This window comes from Nerophis ophidion, linkage group LG23 (genome assembly GCF_033978795.1).
Source record: "Nerophis ophidion isolate RoL-2023_Sa linkage group LG23, RoL_Noph_v1.0, whole genome shotgun sequence".
In the NCBI taxonomy this organism is placed as follows: domain Eukaryota; kingdom Metazoa; phylum Chordata; class Actinopteri; order Syngnathiformes; family Syngnathidae; genus Nerophis; species Nerophis ophidion.
Window position 1 is genome coordinate 8086097 of NC_084633.1, and position 22784 is coordinate 8108880.

At 40.0% G+C, this 22784-nt stretch overlaps 2 protein-coding genes across 2 annotated transcripts; both read right to left on the bottom strand.

Annotated features, from left to right (window-relative positions):
• Positions 1 to 3892: 3892 nt before the first annotated feature.
• On the bottom strand, positions 3893 to 5344 carry LOC133541680 (metalloproteinase inhibitor 2-like). Its single transcript, XM_061885217.1, has 5 exons — positions 5124 to 5344; positions 4890 to 4969; positions 4707 to 4809; positions 4191 to 4303; positions 3893 to 4123 (listed from the first exon to the last, which is right to left on the bottom strand). Exons 1-5 carry the CDS (start codon positions 5248 to 5250, stop codon positions 3956 to 3958), a joined length of 591 nt encoding a protein of 196 aa, XP_061741201.1. The 5' UTR covers positions 5251 to 5344; the 3' UTR covers positions 3893 to 3955.
• A 10852-nt stretch (positions 5345 to 16196) lies between these two features.
• On the bottom strand, positions 16197 to 17632 carry LOC133541679 (metalloproteinase inhibitor 2-like). The gene is made up of 5 exons (XM_061885216.1): positions 17417 to 17632; positions 17186 to 17265; positions 17003 to 17105; positions 16495 to 16607; positions 16197 to 16427 (listed from the first exon to the last, which is right to left on the bottom strand). The coding sequence occupies exons 1-5, from the start codon at positions 17544 to 17546 to the stop codon at positions 16260 to 16262; spliced, it is 594 nt and encodes a 197-aa protein (XP_061741200.1). The 5' UTR covers positions 17547 to 17632; the 3' UTR covers positions 16197 to 16259.
• Positions 17633 to 22784: the final 5152 nt, after the last annotated feature.

The window sequence follows — 22784 nt, forward strand, 5'->3', positions numbered from 1 at the left end:
AACATCCACAAAACGCCACATTGGAATTAGGGGTTGAATCACCATAAATGATTCCCGGGCGCGGCACCGCTGCTGCCCACTGCTCCCCTCACCTCCCAGGGGGTGATCAAGGGTGATGGGTCAAATGCAGGGAATCATTTCGCCACATCGTGACAATCATTGGTACTTCAACTTTAACATTTTCAAGCGGCCATTTTGAATATAACATTCTGAAAGGCTTTGGCAATTTTTATTCTGTCGTCACGGGGAGAACTTCTCCGCACTCGGCCCATATCAGCAGATCCGTCATACTGGAGGGACTGGAGGAGATGCGGATGAGGGGACAGGGCTGCGGAGCTGGCACTGAGCGCTAGGATGGAGAGGCTTCGTGATGTCTTGGCTGGGTGAGCAGGTGTCGGACACCTCAGTCACCTTGGACGTATCCTCGCTCATCCATGCGGTCTGGACACTGGCCGAGAGTGGAGTCGGCTGTCTTGGTTGCTTTGTTGGGTCTGCTCCTGTCTCTGGCCATGCTCCCTCCACCCCAGCGGACGATGGCGTGGAACACCGCAGAGGCCACCACAGTGGATATGTTTATTTTACTTTTTATTCATAGCTGTATGTAGAAGTGTCTGGTTGTATCTGCTGCTTTAATGTCTTTAATGTCCTGTGTTCTTTGATGTTTGATGTTTCCCTCTTACACACATGTAAGAGGGATGTGTTTGTTCTATGCCTATGAATTGTTTTTTTTTTCCCCTTGGCCTCAGTCTGCACCCCCTCTCCGGGGCCCTGGCTAAGACCAATTTTTTTATTTTAATCTTCTATTCCCCCCCGCCTTTGTTTACCTGTATCTCATCTTTTTTGTAAGGGGCGCTGGAAGCCGGCAGACCCGTCAGCGATCCTGTTCTGTCTCTCTGTAATGTTTGTCTGATCTTGAATGGGATTGTGCTGAAAATTTTAATTTTCCTGAAGGAACTGTCCTGACGGAATAAATAAAGTACTATCTAATCTAATACTGGATGCACGCAAAAATGGGAAAGGGATGTGCAGTTTATCATTTGCAATCCGCAATCCTTATAAGTCAAGAACATAGATGGTTTGTTTTTTTAAACATACTAAATTGTAAAAGAAAAAAAAAAAAGTCAGCTAAGTTAGGAGTCAATAGGGTCTTCTCTATTCTGCCAACAAAGTCCACTAAAAAAACCTCCAAAACCCGCCAACAGAATTTTATTTACATCTCATGACTGGAATATAAACCAATTTTTTGTGATAATGTGATTATAAGCGCTAACGTGTACAAGCTATTTTTCAGCAACGCATACACCACAAAGAGTTAACGAGCTTATGCTGCTATATTGACTTACTGGCCGGTGTCCTGCTGCTGGGGCTGCATCGCTTCTAAACTGCTGAAAGTGAATTCCAGAACGAAGTCATGCCTCTCACCTGAATGGTTGAAGGTTGTAGCCATGAACACAGAAGTTGGTCAACTTTGACATCCCACTTACACCCGCTGAGATGCCGAAAAAGACACAAAAATAAGCTTGTTGCGGCACCTTTTAACCTTTCGTGTGGATTACGAAAATGTTTTCATCTGAACAGTAATTGACTAACATCCCATCAGCCCGCATACCAGTGAGAGCAGACATGGTACAGTAAGTGATTGTTTTATAATTTGTTTGTAAATATTGCTCATTACTTGGTAATACTGCCCAAGGATGCTTCGTGTTCCACTAAAGCGGCATCTGTTTAAATCACTTTAGAACGTGTAGATCATCCCCCGTATATTCAGGCTAAAAAAGCATAAGGTTCTGGATCATCATTTGTCCCGGAGTAATGATGAAGTCTGGCGTTAACGTGTGCAGTTAAGTCTCCCTTGAGTCCAGCTAAATCAAAACGTTCATGTCATAAAACTCCATATAAGTCTTGAATACAAAATCAATATGGTTTTATAGTTTAGCTCAGGGGTCGGCATCCCACGGCTCTTTAGCGCCGCCCTAGTGGCTCTCTGGAGCTTTTTCAAAAATATATGAAAAATGGAAATGAGGGGGAAAAAAACATTTTGTTTTCATTTGTTTTCTGTAGGACAAACATGACAGAAACTTCCCTAATTGCTATAAAGCACACTGTTTGTATTAAACATGCTTCACTGATTCCAGTATTTGGCGAGCGCCATTTTGTCTTACTAATTTTGGCGGTCCTTGAACTCACTTTAGTTTGTTTACGTGCATAACTTTCTCCGACTTTCTAAGACGTGATTTATGCCACTTCTTTTTCTGTCTCATTTTGTCCACCAAACTTATAAAGTTGTGCATGAATGCACAAAAGTGAGTTTTGATGTTATCGACTTATGTGGAGTGTGTTAATCAAACATATTTGGTCACTGCATGACTAAGCTAATCGATGCTAACATACTATTTAGGCTAGCTATATGTACATATTGCAGTACTATGCCTCATTTGTAGCTATATTTGAGCTCATTTAGTTTCCTTTAAGTCCTCATAATTCAATTTATAGCTCATGACACTATATGTATGTTATATGGCTTTTAATTTTTTGCGGTTCTAGACAGTTTTGTTTTTGTATTTTTGGTCCAATATGGCTCGTTCAACATTTTGGGTTGCCGACCCCTGGTTTAGCTAAAAAAATCTTTAAGTTGGCTTTTAACAATTAATTGTCATAACGTATTTATGATTGTTTTAATGTGTGGTTTTACCTTATTTGTCCTGTAAAGCACTTTGTGCACCATTGTGATGTAAGGTGCAATACAAATTAACTTTGGAATGATTATGTAATCTGTTCCATCCATCTTACCCCACTTATCCAAAGTCAGGTCACGGGGGCAACAACCAAAGCAGAGAAGCTCAGACTCCCCTTTCCCCACCTACTTTTTTCCTTTCACAAAGCTTGAGTTGTATGTATATGTAAAGGAATCAAGTACTGTAACAGGGTTACTCGACTATATAATGAAGAGGGCCGCAGTTTTAAGAGTCTAAGGGCTCAGGAGATGGACATCGAAATGTGGATATTTCATCAGAAAGTGCCTCTGTGGGTATATTCCTTTGAGACTGTGTGTACTTATTTACAAACTATAGTTTTTACACATCACTGTCAAATTTATTTTGCCCTCACTACTCTATTCCAGCATGTGCAACTCAACAGTTAACTAGAAGAAACAGAAGCTCCAGAAATGGATTAATATTCCTTCTGAATTATTTTCCTTCCTCAGTTTATTTTACACTTTCACAAGTTCGTAAGACTGAAAACAAACATTACAAAAGTATAAAATCTACTTTGTATTTTCCATATAGAAAATAGAATTAAATGTTAATACAAACTACAGATGTTTAAACAGAACATGTAAACAGCTAAATTATCACAATCAAGTCTAAAAAGGTGGTATTATCTCCTTTCAGTGGCCAAATTCAGCACTACATGTATTGAAATCAGCTTTGATCACCATTTACTCAGCCACAAAAACATCCATGATGTGAAAGACATCAAGTGTCAAAAAAATTGCTTAGGTCAGTAAGCTCAACTAAAATACTTTAAGTACAGAGTTAAGTCAGTCATCTTCAGAAAATTAAACGTTTAAGTGTGGAAAATATGACAGCAGAAAATGCTCACATGACATTTAACACCTGTCCCCTGTTAGTTTAACTGTAAAGATGCCACAAAGTAACTTGTCAGTTTTGTGTCAATGACAAACATTTCAAAAGGATTTTACAGGTAAGGCAATACGCAGCTTCAAAGCATGCCAAGAAGTTTTACTGCTGACTAAAAATGTTTTTTTATGACAACACAATAGGTCATAGTTACATTGGTAGGATTCCTTTTTGTTGAAGCATTGCTTTTGTAACCGCTTTACTCATAAGTCATTTTAAAAAACCTCAATGTGGTAAAAAGACAGCATTGATTCAAATGATAAATTTTAATAGATCATTTTAGACATTGAAGTTTTTAGCATCATAAATGTTCATTAACCCTTAGTGGGTGAGGCAGCATCCTTGTACCAAACACAAGAACCATCACTTGTCTTGATGCAAGCACATTGTTTGTCCTGCCCTGAATCACCAAACAGCTTTTCCGTCCACAAGCACTCGGTCGGGCCGCTGATCCCACACGGGACAGAGTCACAGCGAGTGATCTGGAGGATAAAACCCCGATCAGGATTGAACACATCCTCGGAAAGGATGACCGTTAGGTTTGCTTACCTTGCAATCACAGCCCATTGAATAACGATCCACCAGGATCTTGTGGCTGCTTTTCCAGGGAACAATGTAGTCACACAACGAGATGTACAGAGACCCATCAGATCTTATCCGGCCTAAAAAAAAAAAAAAAAAAAAAAAAAAAAAAAAGGAAATATGGGTGACGAAAAAGCTTAAGAGAAATTATGCCCCACTGAGATATCCTCAGCCTATGTTAAAGTCAAAGTTTATTTATTATAGCCCTTAATCACAAGTGTCTCCACAAGTCCACTTTAACTAGGCTTTTATACCAATGTTTACATGACCTTAAATTTAAACTATAGTACGTACATTTCACACCAGCATACTCTACAATGGATATTTGCATCTCGAAGACCCAAATTCCTTCAGTTCTAATTCTAACACATTTGAACCACTCAGTCAAAACAGCGTTAGTTAAAAGTTGTGATGAACAAGTGACTCAATGTCATGCTGGAAAAATACAAGCTTTAGAAATCTACAAGCATATAAGATGCTTACCTGTGATAAAATATTCTACACCGATGGTCAGACTCACGCCACATGCTGCAGAGTTGGATGCAGTGTAGATGGTACCAAAGAGCTTCTCAGGGCCTCTGAATGTCTGGAAAATCAAAATAACCAAAAGAAAAATGTTGATTCATGCATAAACTTCATTAATTTGCATTAATGCCTCATAATCACCGCAATGTGTTGGATGTCATACTTGACGTCGTTAAATTTACCAACGCCGGTTTTTTTGGCAACCACCTTTGCCTTGATGACTAGAAAGAGAGAAAAAGAATTACAACAAACTCCCTGAGAACCAAAACCAGCTTCAGTCAGCATTCATCTGTTTGGTAAAATCATGAATAGGATTGAAATTCAAGCAAAGTCAACTGGCATCAGTCCTAAATTTAAAGGCAGGATTTCACTTACCGACATCTGAGTGGCAAAAAGCGGTCTGTGGATGCGTGAGAGGACAAGTGCAGGCGTGTGCTCCTTCTTGCAGCTGCCACATGCACAACAGCAGCAGTGGGAACACACAACACTTCATCCAACTCATCTTGGAAGAAAATGGAGCTAACAAAGAGAAGATTTTGGGGAAAGAAGTTCAGTAGGCAAATATTCTGACGGCCTGTTTAGATGCAGGTGGATGTGCAGCCTTTTATTGCTGCAGGCTCCTCCCGCACTTGCACAAGTTGGTGATTGATTTCACCTTCGCACACACCTGTCTGTGACGTTTTTAATGAAAATGTGTGCACCCAGCAAGCACTTTCTGTAAATATAACTTAAGAAAACTAGAGCACTTTGTCTTTCTGTGTAACGTGTCTGCACTAAAGCACCCAGACAATAAATGTCATTAAAAACAACACGCAGGAACCAGCGTAGTTTTTTTTACAAGTTTTTTTTTTTTTTTTTACATGTATTCAATTAGTGCTCATTATCTTGTTTCCACGGCAACTTGGGGTAGAAGGCTCCTTTGCCCCATTGAGCTGAGAAAGGACACAAAGACTCTGTGTAGGAATGCAAAAAAACAATAGACTAATAATAGTTTACCAATAGAAATTCATCACTCACATTTTTAAATATTACACATTTTTAGATACTAAAGTAACTTTTTTCGCTGCAGTGCCATTACCTCTCTACCTTTCCATATTCATCTCAGCTACAATCGGGCGGAAGTTGTACCCCGCCTTCCGCCCGATTGTAGCTGAGATAGGCGCCAGTGCCCCCCGCGACCCCAAAAGGGAATAAGCGGTAGAAAATGGATGGATGGATGGATATATTCAATTAGTGCTCATTATCTTGTTTCCACGGCAACTTGGGGTAGAAGGCTACTTTGCCCCATTGAGCTGAGAAAGGACACAAAGACTCTGTATAGGAATGCAAAAAACAATAGACTAATAATAGTTTACCGATAAAAATTAATCACTCACATTTTTAAATATTACACATTTTTAGATACTAAAGTAACTTTTTTCGCTGCAGTGTCGTTACCTCTCTACCTTTCCATATTTCTGGAGAAATCATGATATTTTTTCCCTTCTTTCCTGGATGATACAATGGACATGAGTTTGAACCCGTGAGGGTCAGTATTTTTTTTTTAAAGTACCGGTAATGGAAAAATGTATGCTATTTATATGCTGAATTGTATTTCATGTTATCCATTAAACAAGGGGTGGCCAAACTACAACCCGCGGGCCGAATCGGCCCTCCAGGGTCCAAAATCCGGCCCGTGGGAAGTCCCAAATTAAAAAAATAATAATTATTATTATTTTCTTTTAATCTGTCTATATATAAACACTACATACCGTGTTTCCTTGAATTGCCACAGGGCATATAGTATGCGCCTGCCTTGAATTACTGCCGGGTCAAACTCGCTTCGCAAAATAATTAGCGCATGCTTAGTATTACCGCCTGGTCAAACTCGTGACGTCACGGGTGACACTTCCCCTGTCAACATTTTCAAAATGGAGGAGGTTGATTTCAATACCGGTAATTTTAAATCGCATAAAGGGAAGAAAAGTAAGAGCTATTCAGTAGGATTTAAGGTCCAAGCTTACATCACACTCAATTTTTTACTGCATGCCTTTGGTAAGTGCCGGAGTGTGAAGAGGTTTTAAAATAATTAGCGCATGCTTACTTTTACTGCGATGAGGTGGCGACTTGTCCAGGGTGTACCCCGCCTTCCGCCCGATTGTAGCTGAGATAGGCGCCAGCGCCCCCCGCGACCCCAGAAGGGAGTAAGCGGTAGAAAATGGATGGATGGATGGATGCTTACTTTTACCGCATGCCTTTGATAAGCGCAGGAGTGAGGTTTTAAGCGCCCCGGCAGCAATTCAAGGAAATACGGTATATATATATATATATAAACTTGGGGGCCAAAGTTTTAACCTAAAATCGGTCCCCCAAGTCAAAAAGTTTTGGGACCCCCGCATTAAACCATACTCAATGATATTTTCAATCCGCAAAACATTTGATAATATTGATTAAACATCCACAAAACGCCACATTGGAATTAGGGGTTGAATCACCATAAATGATTCCCGGGCGTGGCACCGCTGCTGCCCACTGCTGCCCACTGCTGCCCACTGCTGCCCACTGCTCCCCTCACCTCCCAGGGGGTGATCAAGGGTGATGGGTCAAATGCAGGGAATAATTTCGCCACATCCTGACAATCATTGGTACTTCAACTTTAACATTTTCAAGCGGCCATTTTGAATATAACATTCTGAAAGGCTTTGGCAATTTTTATTCTGATGTCGTCACGGGGAGAACTTCTCCGCACTCGGCCCATATCAGCAGATCCGTCATACTGGAGGAGATGCGGATGAGGGGACAGGGCTGCGGAGCTGGCACTGAGCGCTAGGATGGAGAGGCTTCGTGATGTCTTGGCTGGGTGAGCAGGTGTCGGACACCTCAGTCACCTTGGACGTATCCTCGCTCATCCATGCGGTCTGGACACTGGCCGAGAGTGGAGTCGGCTGTCTTGGTTGCTTTGTTGGGTCTGCTCCTGTCTCTGGCCATGCTCCCTCCGCCCCAGCGGACGATGGCGTGGAACACCGCAGAGGCCACCACAGTGGATATGTTTATTTTACTTTTTATTCATAGCTGTATGTAGAAGTGTCTGGTTGTATCTGCTGCTTTAATGTCTTTAATGTCCTGTGTTCTTTGATGTTTGATGTTTCCCTCTTACACACATGTAAGAGGGATGTGTTTGTTCTATGCCTATGAATTGTTTTTTTTCCCCCTTGGCCTCAGTCTGCACCCCCTCTCCAGGGCCCTGGCTAAGACCAATTTTTTTATTTTAATCTTCTATTCCCCCCCGCCTTTGTTTACCTGTATCTCATCCTTTTTGTAAGGGGCGCTGGAAGCCGGCAGACCCGTCAGCGATCCTGTTCTGTCTCCCTGTAATGTTTGTCTGATCTTGAATGGGATTGTGCTGAAAATTTTAATTTTCCTGAAGGAACTCTCCTGACGGAATAAATAAAGTACTATCTAATCTAATACTGGATGCACGCAAAAATGGGAAAGGGATGTGCAGTTTATCATTTGCAATCCGCAATCCTTATAAGTCAAGAACATAGATGGTTTGTTTTTTTAAACATACTAAATTGTAAAAGAAAAAGAAAAAAAAGTCTAAGTTAGGAGTCAATGGGGTCTTCTCTATTCTGCCAACAAAGTCCACTAAAAAAACCTCCAAAACCCGCCAACAGAATTTTATTTACATCTCATGACTGGAATATAAACCAATTTTTTGTGATAATGTGATTATAAGCGCTAACGTGTACAAGCTATTTTTCAGCAACGCATACACCACAAAGAGTTAACGAGCTTATGCTGCTATATTGACTTACTGGCCGGTGTCCTGCTGCTGGGGCTGCATCGCTTCTAAACTGCTGAAAGTGAATTCCAGAATGAAGTCATGCCTCTCACCTGAATGGTTGAAGGTTGTAGCCATGAACACAGAAGTTGGTCAACTTTGACATCCCACTTACACCCGCTGAGATGCCGAAAAAGACACAAAAATAAGCTTGTTGCGGCACCTTTTAACCTTTCGTGTGGATTACGAAAATGTTTTCATCTGAACAGTAACTGACTAACATCCCATCAGCCCGCATACCAGTGAGAGCAGACATTGTACAGTAAGTGAGTTTATGATTTGTTTGTAAATATTGCTCATTACTTGGTAATACTGCACAAGGATGCTTAGTGTTCCACTAAAGCGGCATCTGTTTAAATCACTTTAGAACGTGTATATCATCCCCCGTATATTCAGGCTAAAAAAGCATAAGGTTCTGGATCATCATTTGTCCCAGAGTAATGAAGTCTGGCGTTAACGTGTGCAGTTAAGTCTCCCTTGAGTCCAGCTAAATCAAAACGTTCATGTCATAAAACTCCATATAAGTCTTGAATACAAAATCAATATGGTTTTATAGTTTAGCTCAGGGGTCGGCAACTCGCGGCTCTTTAGCGCCGCCCTAGTGGCTCTCTGGAGCTTTTTCAAAAATATATGAACAATGGAAATGAGGGGAAAAAAACATTTTGTTTTAATTTGTTTTCTGTAGGAGGACAAACATGACACAAACCTCCCTAATTGCTATAAAGCACACTGTTTGTATTAAACATGCTTCACTGATTCCAGTATTCGGCGAGCGCCATTTTGTCTTACTAATTTTGGCGGTCCTTGAACTCACGCTAGTTTGTTTACGTGCATAACTTTCTCCGACTTTCTAAGACGTGATTTATACCACTTCTTTTTCTGTCTCATTTTGTCCACCAAACTTACAAAGTTGTGCATGAATGCACAAAAGTGAGTTTTGATGTTATCGACTTATGTGGAGTGCTAATCAGACATATTTGGTCACTGCATGACTGTAAGCTAATCGATGCTAAGATGCTATTTAGGCTAGCTATATGTACATATTGCAGTACTATGCCTCATTTGTAGCTATATTTGAGGTCATTTACTTTCCTTTAAGTCCTCATAATTCAATTTATATCTCATGACACTATATGTATGTTATATGTTTTTGAATTTTTTGCGGCTCCAGACAGATTTGTTTTTGTATTTTTGGTCCAATATGGCTCTTTCAACATTTTGGGTTGCCGACCCCTGGTTTAGCTAAAAACATCTTTAAGTTGGCTTTTAACAATTGCCATAACGTATTTATGATTACGGTTTTAATGTGTGATTTTACCTTATTTGTCCTGTAAAGCACTTTGTGCACCATTGTGATGTAAGGTGCAATACAAATTAACTTTAGAATGATTATGTATCTGCTCCATCCATCTTCCCCCGCCTATCCAAAGTCAGGTCACGGGGGCAACAGCCAAAGCAGAGAAGCCCAGACTTCCTTTTCCCCACCTACTTTGTTCCTTTAAATAAACAAAGCTTGAGTTGTATGTATATGTAAAGGAACCAAGTCCTATAACAGGGCTATTCGACTACATATTGAAGAGGTCCGCAGTTTTAAGAGCCCAAGGGCTCAGGGGATGGACATCGAGATGTGGATATTTCATCATCAGAAAGTGCCTCTGTGGGTTATATTCCTTTGAGACTGTTTTTACTTAATTACAAACTATAGTGTTCACACATCACTGTCAAATTATTTTGCCCTCACTACTCTATTCCAGCATATGCAGCTCAACAGTTAACTGGAAGAAACAGAAGCTCCAGAAATGGACTGACGTTCCTTCTGATTTATTTTCCTTCCTCAGTTTAGTTTACACTTTCATCTAAATTCGTAATATTGAAAATAAACATTACAAAAGTATAAAATCTATTTTGTATTTTCCATATAGAAAATAGAATTAAATGTTAATACAAACTACAGATGTTTAAACAGAACATGTAAACAGCAAAATGAGACTTCCATCCATCCATTTAACGCTTATTCCCTTTTGGGGTCACGGGAGGCGCTGGCGCCTATCTCAGCTACAATCCGGCGGAAGGCGGGGTACACCCTGGACAAGTCACCACCTCATCGCAGGGCCAACACAGAGACAGACAACATTCACACATAAGGGCCAATTTAGTATTTGCCAATCAACCTATCCCCAGGTGCATGTCTTTGGAAGTGGGAGGAAGCCAGAGTACCCGGAGGGAACCCACGCATTCACGGGGAGAACATGCAAACTCCACACAGAAACATCCCGAGCCTGGATTTGAACCCAGGACTGCAGAAACTTCGTATTGTGAGGCAAACGCACTAACCCCTCTTCCACCGTGAAGCAAAACCAGATATCCGGCTTCGACAGGTGTTTCAGTTACTTTCCCCGGCTAGAAACTTATTTTGACTTCCCAGTGCGAGTGCAACGCAGCGTTCTTCGCTTAGCACGCTATATTTATTTTAAATCCTTAAAGCCCAAAAATGAGACTTATCACAATCAAATCTAAAAAAGGTGGTATCGCCTTTCAGTGGCCAAATTCAGCACTACATGTATTGAATCAGCTTTGATCACCAGTTACTCGGGCACAAAAACATGTGAAAGACATCAAGTGTCAAAAAAATTGCCTAGGTCAATAAGCTCAACTACACTGAAAAAAAATATTTTTTGGCCTTGTGATTGTTACCACGGATATTCATTTAAATTTTACAAGGATTTATTATTTCACTTTTACTTTAAAATCTCACCTTTTATTTAATGTCTTACTTGATGGTTGTCTGTAATTTTGTATCCTCACTTTTATATGTAAATTTGATCATTCATTCCAAGTAATATTTACTTAACTATTATATTGATTCTACAACCTGATACCAGAAAGTAAAATATACTTGGGTCAGGGGTGCCCACACTTTTTTTGCAGGCGAGCTACTTTTCAATTGACCAACTCGAGGGGATCTACCTCATTTATATATATCATTTATATGTATTTATTTATGAAAGAGACATTTTTGTAAACAAGTTAAATGTGTTTAATGATAATACAAGCATGTGTAACACATATAGATGTCGTTCTTTCACGAAGACAAGAATATAAATTGGTGTATTACCTGATTCTGATGACTTGCATTGATTGGAATCAGACAGTAATGACGATAACGCCCACATTTTCAAATGGAGGAGAAAAAAAGTTGTCCTTTCTGTACAATACCACATGAAAGTGGTTGGTTTTTGGCATCTAATTCATCCAGCTTCCATACACTTTACAAGAAAAACATTGGCGGCAAATTCGGTAGCTTGCTTGATTGACATTCACGGCACCCGAGGGTCTTGTGAGATGACGCTGGCTGCTGCCAGTTCATTATTATGAAAAAATGACAGAGAGGAAGGCGAGAAACACTTTTTATTTCAACAGACTTTCGCGCCGTCCCTTCCGTCAAAACTCTAAAGGCCGACTGCACATTTCCTATCCTCACAATAAAAGCCCTGCTTCATGCTGCCTGCGCTAACTAAATACAGAGTCTCGGAAAGCTGGCGTGCACAAGTGATGTGCACGCCAGCTTTCTGAGGGATCGCTTGTGCACGCCAGTTTTCCGAGACTCTGTATTTAGTTAGCGCAGGCAGCATGAAGCAGGGCTTTTATTGTGAAGATAGGAAATGTGCAGTCGGCCTTTAGAGTTTTGACGGAAGGGACGGCGCGAGAGTCTGTTGAAATAAAAAGTGTTGCTCGCCTTCCTCTCGGTCATATTTTAATAATAATGATCTTGCAGCAGCCAGCGTCATCTCACAAGACCCTCCGGTACCGTGAATGTCATTTAAGTGACGTCTTGGTGAAGATTGATGATCACTAATTTTTAGGTCTATTTTTTTTAAAAGCCTGGCTCGAGATCGACTGGTAGCTCGCGATCGACGTAATGGGCACCCCTGACTTGGGTAATAGCAGTAGACCTTGCCACCGTGTGGTCACTCAGCGCATGCGTCAGAAGATCGTTTGCACTTTTCCTCTCAGACAAGCCCAGGGGCACCAGGTGTTCACCGGAGGACAGAAGATGGCGTGGACAGTCATTTAACAAGAAAGTTAATGGATATGGAGCCACATGGGTAGGTTACATGCTTAATTAACTTTGTACGTCGCTTTTGCTTATCTGTTCTAGTCGGTTTTGGAATATGGAATACTTAACGTTAGCATTAGCTAACCCGTTTAGCCTGCCAGCTAGCTAGCTAGCTAACAACTGCAAACTTGGCATTGTGGCACCCGGCTACTTTTTTTGGATGTGTTTACGGTTGCAGAACAGGAGATTTGTATTTTCACTAAACCTGTAAGGCTTCATTTATGATATATATTTATAAATTTCTTTGTCCGACAGCATTAGCATCGATTTCTCCTGCTGTTTATTTAATTTTTTGGGCGGCAGTCCAGCAGCGGTGTCCTCTTCCCGCCTCCTGAACCGCTTATACCAACACAAAAATGGGATATTCGGGTCCGGCCCTAGTAGTCTCATGTTTATAATATATAATATGATCTGTGGCAAATATCAGTAATATCTGCTCATAAACAGTTGTTGACATGCTGTTGTAAATTTTAGAAAGTATGCTATTGGTGTCAGATTTGTGGTTATTGTGGGGGAGCGTGATTTATTTTATTTAAAAACATGTATTCCAATGAGAAAAAATGGCAAGTTTGAAACCGAATTGCAGGACCTCAAAATATATCAATTATAACTTAAACCTGTCTGGTGGGATTCGTAATTTTGGAGCAAGGTTAATTTACTATATGGTCATTTTAATGTCAAAAATATTTTAGGGGAACTTTCTGTGTCATCAGTTTTCTTCAAATAAACATTTTCTTTAATTTCTCATATTGCAACACATGGTATTTTAATGATATATCACAATATAATTTCTCAATATATTTCACAGAATATTGAAGGACGTTGACTCTCAGGAATTTGGTCTCAACAGCTTACGCAAGGTAAGATCAAATTAGTGCTGTTGAAGGTTTAGATTGAATTTTTTAATGACACCAATATGATTAAGTTACAGGTGCCTCAACATGAGATGGAGGTGTAAGATGTGTAATTTTGAATCAGACAAGCGAATAGGGTTGTTAAAACACTATAGGCTAAAACATTGAAATGGTGGCCGCAGTCAGTCCCTTGTCTTCACACTGATTGCCCTTGTTCATTCAACACATTTAATGCCCTTATTATACTGGGGAGACTACAATATTAATTGTTCTAGCAAGGTGCGTGTCTTGATCAAGTTGTGTTTTTATCTTCTGTTTCAGATCAAAGAGGAGTTCAGTAGGATAACAACAGTTCATCTAAAGCAAACCTTTTTGTCAAAACTGGACACACACACTCCCAAACTCCTGGAGATATTTAGGACAAAGGGCGGAGTTGCAGGCACGAAAATCAGACCGATGCTGGATTCACATCGCCAGGTAAAGTTACAGGGACAATAATGTCATTTGTGTCAGTCATCTTGTGTTGGGCTCATACACACTGAGCTAGCTATTATCATCTCTCTCTGTTTCTCTATCTATCTTTCTATCTCTAGCGCTCTCTATATCTCTCGCTTTCTCTCTGGCTATCTCTCTCTCAAATTAAATAAATAAATTAATATAATTTAATTACATTGCCTTTTTCCATGGCATAGTGAACTTTGTGTATCTGTTTGCCTATACATGTTTTTTGCAATACATTTGCTTCTCTGTTTTATAGCAATATGTTGAAGGCAGAAGAGATCTCATCATATGTTGCCTAATGGAGTTCCTTGGAGAGTCGGGAGAAGAGCTGATCAAAGACTGCCAGGTACATTTTGGGATTTCCTGATGATTATTCTCACCATAGTAAATGTATCTCTTCTCCACCCTGATACTATAACCTCTGTTATATTAGGCCATTAACTTAAAGTGGCAATTAATTTCAATGTGTCGCAATTTTTCAACTGGTTCTGAATCTGAAATGTTTGAAAAGCAAATGTTTTGAAAGTATGAAAAATGGTATTTCAAACAACCTTTTGGATTTTTTAGACAATCTTGTTGAAAAAAATGGTTGCCTCAGTGACCCAAGTGTACACTGACAAATTAAAGTGCAAACCTGGGTTAACCCAGACAAAAGATCAAATAAAATAAAAAAGTTACCTAAATACTCCCCCAGCACTTAACCAATGCCGTGGTCTCTGTATGTGTCGGTCATATGAACTGGCTGTTTTATCATGAATCACCTCTTGGAAACTTGAGAAAAAAATGTGTATAATATTGATTCCTGAGCACAGAATCACGTGTTATTCACAGGATGTAGGTGAAGAAGACTGTTCACGTCCTCAAGATCCTTGTCATCAGTGGAAATGCAGCACAAGAAGGCCACAATCCTGCCCATGTGTCAGTCGTCGAAGGAAAAGAGGTTCTGGATGACTGCAAAACCGTGGCAAAGGCTTGCCTTCTGCTCATGGGCTTAATCTACGCCATGAATTTGAGTTACCCACTGAAACTGAAATATACATTTGAAGTGTTTCAGAAGCTGGATGTTCTGAAAATGTTGCCCAAGGTACGGTCTTTGCGAAATAAACTTCTACTGTGAGTGTTTCCACAGTGTACATATGCTGTTCTAGCATACAGCTGTTATTTGGTGTGTGTGGAAGCAGTACATGACGCTTATTAATGTAACTTGTTGAAATATTTTGCAGTTGTGCTGAAAAGTTACAATTGAGGACATTTTATTGGGTCTTTTGCCTGTAATTGTCTGCATTATTGTGAATGTTCTAAAACAAAAATTCTTGTGTTTTGTCTGGTAATGCTGCTGGAAAATGTAATAAAGGTGCTCTTGTTTGAAAGTATGTTAACATTTCATATTTGTAGCTGTGTAAAGAGAATTTAATTACAGTAGGCCATGTTAAAAATACAACACATTCATATTACAATGGGGTAGGTGAGAGCTTAAATATTATGTAAATATTGTTCCGAATAAAGTAAAGAAAAACTAGTTAAATTATCCTGAAAATCAAGCATTTTTGTAAGGGTTTTGTAAGTAGATGCAAAAGGTAGTTTTGAGTAAAATTTACTTTTCAAGAGTACATTTTGTCTCTAAGAAAATCTCTAGTAATGTTTGAGTTTTTTTTTTTTAAATAATTATTGCTTTACTCTACTATTTCCTGAGTAAAAGTTAAAGAATTTCTGTGTGGAAATTGTTACCTAGCTTTAAGTAAATGGCACTCTAAATTTTTTTCAGTGTAAAATACATTAAGTACAGAGTTAAGTCAGTCATTTTCAGAAAATGAAAAGTTTAAGTGTAGAAAATATGACGGCAGAAAATGCTCACATGACATTTAACACGTGTCCCCTGCTAGTTTGATAACTGTAAAGATTCCACAAAGTAACTGGTCAGTTTGTTAGTTTTGTGTCAATGACAAACATTTAAAAAGGATGTCTTTACAAGTAAGGCAATACGCAGATTCCAACCATGCCAAGAATTTTTACTGCTGACTAAAGATGTTTTTTTATGACAACACAATAGGTCATAGTTACATTGGTAGGATTCCTTTTTGTTGAAGCATTGCTTTTGTAACCGCTTTACTCAGTCATTTTAAAAAACTTCAATATGGTAAAGACAGCATTGATTCAAATGTTAAATTTTAATAGATCATTTTAGACATTGAAGTTTTTAGCATCTTAAATGTTCATTAACCCTTCGTGGGTGAAGCAGCATCCTTGTACCAAACACAAGAACCATCACTTCTCTTGATGCAAGCACATTGTTTGTCCTGCCCTGAGTCTCCAAACAGATTTTCCGTCCACAAGCACTCGGTCGGGCCGCTGATCCCACACGGGACAGAGTCACAGCGAGTGATCTGGAGGATAAAACCCCGATCAGGATTGAACACATCCTCGGAAATGATGACCGTTAGGTTTGCTTACCTTGCAATCACAGCCCATTGAATAACGCTCCACCAGGATCTTGTGGCTGCTTTTCCAGGGAACAATGTAGTTACACAACGAGATGTACAGAGACCCATCAGATCTTATCCGGCCTAAAAAAAAAAAAAAAAAAAAAAAAGGAAATATGGGTGACGAAAAAGCTTAAGAGAAATTATGCCCCACTGAGATATCCTCAGCCTATGTTAAAGTCAAAGTTTATTTATTATAGCCCTTAATCACAAGTGTCTCCACAAGTCCACTTTAACTAGGCTTTTATACCAATGTTTACATGACCTTAAATTTAAACTATAGTACGTACATTTCACACCAGCATACTCTACAATGGATATTTGCATCTCGAAGACCCAAATTCCTTCAGTTCTAATTCTAACACATTTGAACCACTCAGTCAAAACAGCGTTAGTTAAAAGTTGTGATGAACAAGTGACTCAATGTCATGCTGGAACAATACAAGCTTTAGAGATCTACAACCATATAAGATGCTTACCTGTGATAAAATACTCCACACCGATGGTCAGTCTCACGCCACATGCTGCAGAGTTGGATGCAGTGTAGATGGTACCAAAGAGCTTCTCAGGGCCTCTGAATGTCTGGAAAAATCAAATAACCAAAAGAAAAATGTTGATTAATGCATAAACTTCATTAATTTGCATTAATGCCTCATAATCACCGCAATGTGTTGGATGGCATACTTGACGTCGTTAAATTTACCAATGCCGGTTTTTTTGGCAACCACCTTTGCCTTGATGACTAGAAAGGCAGAAAAAGATTAGAATGACAACAAACTCCCAAAACAAGATTCAGTCAGCCTTCATCTGTTTGGTAAAATCATGAACGTGATTCAAACTTAAGCGGAGTCAACTGGCGTCAGTCCTAAATTTAAAGGCAGGATTTCACTTACCCACATCGGATTGGCAAAATGAAGTCTGTGGATGCGTCAGAAGACAACTGCAGGCGTGTGCTCCTTCTTGCAGCTGCCACATGCACAGCAGCAGCAGAGGGAACACACAACACTTCATCCAACTCATCATGTAGCTCAAAATGTAACTAACAGAGAGAATATTTTGGGAGAAGACGTTCACCAGGCAAATATTCTGGTGTCCTTTGTTGAGAAGGGTAGGTGTGCAGCATTTTATTGCTGCAGGCTCCTCCCACACTTGCACAAGTGGATGATTGATTTCACCTTAGCACACACCTGTCTGTGACGTTTTTAATCAAAAATGTGTGTGCACCCAGCAAGCACTTTCTGTAAATATAACTTAAGAAAACTAGAGCACTTTGTCTTTCTGTGTAACGTGTCTGCACTAAAGCACCCAGACAATAAATGTCATTTAAAATATCACGCAGAACCAGAGTATTTTTCTGGTCAAGTTTCTACATATATTCAATTAGTGCTCATTATCTTGTTTCCACGGCAACTTGGGGTAGAAGGCTCCTTTGCCCCATTGAGCTGAGAAAGGACACAAAGACTCGGCATAGGAATGCAAAAAACAATTGACTAATAATAGTTTACCGATAGAAAATCATCACTCCCATTTTTAAATCTTACATATTTTTAAATAATAAAGTAACTTTTTTCACTGCAGTGCCATTACCTTTCTACTTTTCTAAATTTTCCAGAGAAATCATGATTTTTTTCTTTCTTTCCTAGATGATACAATGGACATGAGTTTGAACCTGTGAGGGTCTGTGTTTTTTTTAAGCACCGGTAATGGAAAAATAAATGCGATTCATATTTTGCATTGGGTTTTATTTTCTCCATTAAAAACCATATCCAATGATATTTGCAGCCCACAAAACGTGTGAAAATATTGTCTAAGCGGCCATTTGGAATTTTCCGCTCAAAAAAGGCTTTGTCAATTTCCGTTCTGATGATGTCATGGTGAGAATTCCTCTGCACTCGGCCCATATCAGCAGATCATTCTTACTGGATGTATACACTATAGACTTTCCCTGGTTACATGACAACAGCTGTTTCTAAGGGATGGGGGTCGTAAACTTCCGTTGCTTTGTTTTCAAAACAGTTCAAAGAAGCGGTGCCTGGAGGGGAGTTAATCCCTGCTTCCTCTCCGCTTTGTCATTCTTGGGTCAAGACAAAATCTTCATGTGGATTACAATACATCAAAGAAACCGACGCCTTCATGTCGCTTCCCATCGTACACAGTGGAGTTCTACAAGCTTTCTGCTTGGCAGGATCAAAGACAGCTTTTGTCCTCTCTCCAGGAACTCATGGCAACACAAAGTTTTGTGATAACTTAGATACAATTAATGTGACACAAATTAAAATAGGGTTCTATGGATTCTGTTCCCTTGCATCAAAATATGGATGTATTAAGATGTTATTTGACATAACATGAGTTGAGGCTGAATACAATTTTAGGAAAAAAACACGATTATTTGACTATAATTTTTCCAAGACTTAGCAAAGTGTTGTGGCTGAGATATTTGACTTAGAAGTGCAGCAACAAGCAAAAGTAGCTGCAAATGCTCAAACTGCATTCAACCCACGTCACCTAGATTGATACATTTGTGTGGCAATTTCACAGGAGCTAAAGTGTACTGGTCAGCTCATGTTTTGAGTCTATGCCAAACATTTGAAAAAAATAAAATATTAAAGGATGTTTTTCCCAGCAAGGAAGGGAAAGCAATACACTGTTTTGAACCATACCCATGCCAAGAAGTCTAATTACGACTGACTAACATCCATTGATGACATGTTTGGTTAAGACAATGCAATAAGTCATAATCTTGAGATGATTCCATTTTGTTTGTTGAAGCAGTAATTTGTTAGCGCTTAACTAAGGCCTGAAGAACGGGGTGGACTTAGCCCCCGGGAGGTTCCTGTGATGTTGCACTTGCAAGATCTTTTCACTCACAACTTTTTGGCACTGTATTAGCATTACACAACACTGAACACATCTAAATGGTTGAAAGAGGACGTGCAAAGAGGCTTCAGTCATCTTTGGTAAGCATGAGATGGCACAAACACAAAGACAGTGTTGTTGCATGGAAAAGCTAGCAGGCAACTTGCAAACAAGGAAAGGTTGCACAGATGACAGCAGTATATACCAACTGGCACAGAACTATAGAGTAGACCTGAAAACAGAGGAGGTTCTGGTGGAAAGAAACGTATCTTGTCTGGAAAACAGGGGCTGGAGGTCCACCCAAAGATATGTTGTCTGTGCACAACCTTTTTGATTCAGAATGTTTGCACTTGCAAGATAGTTCTGCTTACAACTTACTATGTTAGAATTACACAGCAAATACTGAAGACATCGAAATGGCTGAAAAGCAATATTGTTTGTTTCCTGTAATAGTAAGAATTTAAGGCCCACAGGTCACACCTGACAAGTAGGGATAGGTAATACGGACTATCTCAATATCCTGCCAAGTGAATATAAAAAAAAAAAACACCTACAAAACTCCTCCTTTTTTATTATGAGTATGTCAGGGCATCCAGTCTTCAGAACCCCCAAAACACTACTCTAAAATGACACTATGGCTATTAAATTACAGTGCCGTGTTTCCCACCCAGGCCTTCAGCGATGTCCTACTTAGTCCGACTTCAATAATTACCTTCCAAAATACCATAATTTATGTCGCTACATGACCACGGCTTGAAAAATACTATACAGAAACACACCTGCGCACTACTGGGCATTGAATTTGTACAAAAAGGGTAATTTTTGGGCGCATTTAAAAATCAATAAAACTGCATCAAACGTAGTACTGTCATAACAAAACCTGTAAAAAACTTGAATGCCAAAAATATATTTAAACTCATTTAAGTCTCACCTTAAAACTCATTTGTATACTCTAGCCTTTAGATGGACCTCCTTTTTAGACCAGTTGATCTGCCGCTTCTTTTCTTTTTCTCCTCTGTCCCCCCCTCCCTTGCGGAGAGGGTCCGGTCCGATGGCCATGGATGAAGTACTGGCTGTCCAGAGTCGGGACCCAGGATGGACCGCTCGCCTGTGTATCGGTTGGGGACATCTCTACGCTGCTGATCCGACTCCGCTTGGGATGGTTTCTTGTGGACGGGACTCTCGCTGCTGTCTTGGATCCGCTTTGAACTGAGCTCTCTGTGTTGGATCCACAATGGATTGAACTTTCACAGTATCATGTTAGATCCGCTCGACATCCATTGCTTTCGGTCCCCTGGTGGTCCTCTCCAAGGCTCTCATAGTCATCATTGTCATCGACGTCCCACTGGGTGTGAGTTTTCCTTGCCCTTATGTGGGTTCTTCCGAGGATGTCGTAGTCGTAGTGGTTTGTGCAGTCCTTTGAGACATTTGTGAATTAGGGCTATATAAATAAACATTGATTGATTGATTGATTGACAATATCACTGGTAGTTGGTGGATTAGGGAGTGGCAGGCAAACCATTATATCTGCCACCTAATCAACATTTTGCTCTGCTATTTTGTTGGTTAAAAAATTGAGTACCGTTGATTTCTCCGCTGGCCGGGTGTGGCTCCGGCGCCACTTTCTGCTTTTGTAAATCACGACTTGTGTTTGGATACTTGGGAGTGACAAGTGAGTATCCAAACAAAGTCACGTTCAACGTAAGGCTACTGTCAACTATCGCAACTGTCTTTAAAATTATTGTCCTCCGTTGGTTAAACTGCACAGCCGCCACTAATGTTGGGGCTTCAAGGCCTCCGGCAGAATTCATACAACGCTGGCAACAAGCTAGCGGAATTCTGATTGGATAAAAGCTTTAACTTAAAAGAGCAACACTGGAGCCTAATATGACAAGAAGAGAATATGATGAATACTTCTATATATACAGTATATGGAAAGTCAATTCAAAATAAAATTAACTTTTATTAATTAAAGATCGGGAAGAGCTAGACAAAGTGGCTGGGGAGAGGGAAGTCTGGGCTTCCCTGCTTAGGCTGCTGCCCCCGCGACCTTACCTCGGATAAGCGGAAGAAGATGGATGTATAATTAAAGATCATGATTTAAGTTAAGCCACACCACTATTAAAGTACATCAATTAAGTTTAAATAGCACACCTATACTGCAAAGCTGTAGTATGATTTGCTTATCATACGGTATGGAAGTTATTTTTCTGTCAGCAATATTATAAATATTAATTTTATATGACAAATCAATCAGATAGAGTTATGGTGCACTCCTGTCACATAATGGCAAATAATGATGCTTATAAGCACAACAAAATAGACCGATAGAAAATAAATAGTTGACGAATGTGCAGAAACATTCGACACACTCTTCAGAGCAGACATGGAGGCAAATGTCCCCAAAACTGCGAGAGACCCATCCATCCATTTTCTACCGCTTGTCCCTTTTGGGGTCGCTGGAGTCTATATCAGCTGCATTCGAGCGGAAGGCGGGATACACCAATGGACAACATTCACACTCACATTCACACACTGGGGCCAATTTAGTGTTGGCAATCAACCTATCCCCAGTTGCATGTTTTTGGAAGTGGGAGGAAGCCGGAGTAACCCATGCACGCAGTCACGGTGAGAACATGTAAACTCCACACAGAACGATCCCAAGCCTGGAATCGAACTCAGGACCTTGGTATTGTGAGGCACATGCACTATCACCTGTCTACTGTGCAGCGAGAGACGTGTGTCATAAACTTCTCCGCAATTCAGAAAATGTTGACTGAAATTTACACTGCAGGTTAAAGTGGCCCAAATCGGATTTTTGAGATTTTCCTTCCAGCTGACCGTTTACACTGCAAGTAAAATGTGATTTTTACCTGACTCCAGTGTAAACGTGCACAGCCCCAATGTGACCTCGACGTCACTTGCAAGCGCATTTCAATAGTAAAGGGAGGACTTAGCTATAATTGCTACAAAATAAATGTGGCAACATCTTAAAGTGTTTTACGTGAAAATTAAGTAATATAATGAATGAAGTGTAATATTTGGGAGTGTTGTAGTCTTATGGTTAAGTTGAGGAATCAGACATCAGCGCAGATCTACATGAGCTTTATTTTTCAACTCACATTTAAGCAAATGTATCATTTCCAGTCCTTCAACAAATCGCTATGCTTTCAAAATCCATCCATCCGTTTTCTACCGCTTTTTCCCTTTTGGGCCAACACAGACAGACAACATTCACACTCACATTCACACACTAGGGCCAATTTAGTGTTGCCAATCAACCTATCCCCAGGTGCATGTTTTTGGAGGTGGGAGTAAGCCAGAGGACCCGGAGAGAACGCACAGTCACAGGGAGAACATGCAAACTCCACACAAAGATCCCGAGAGCTTGAACCCAGGAATCGA

Excerpts from the sequence above, each read along its gene's own strand:
- LOC133541680 (XM_061885217.1), bottom strand. The coding sequence starts at position 5,250 with ATGAGTTGGATGAAGTGTTGTGTGTTCCCACTGCTGCTGTTGTGCATG. Across the intron at positions 4,970-5,123 it reads TTTTTGCCACTCAGATGTCG|TCATCAAGGCAAAGGTGGTT; the intron begins GTAAGTGAAATC and ends CTCTCTTTCTAG. Across the intron at positions 4,304-4,706 it reads TGTAGAATATTTTATCACAG|GCCGGATAAGATCTGATGGG; the intron begins GTAAGCATCTTA and ends TTTTTTTTTTAG.
- LOC133541679 (XM_061885216.1), bottom strand. The coding sequence starts at position 17,546 with ATGATGAGTTGGATGAAGTGTTGTGTGTTCCCTCTGCTGCTGCTGTGC. Across the intron at positions 17,266-17,416 it reads ATTTTGCCAATCCGATGTGG|TCATCAAGGCAAAGGTGGTT; the intron begins GTAAGTGAAATC and ends CTGCCTTTCTAG. Across the intron at positions 16,608-17,002 it reads TGTGGAGTATTTTATCACAG|GCCGGATAAGATCTGATGGG; the intron begins GTAAGCATCTTA and ends TTTTTTTTTTAG.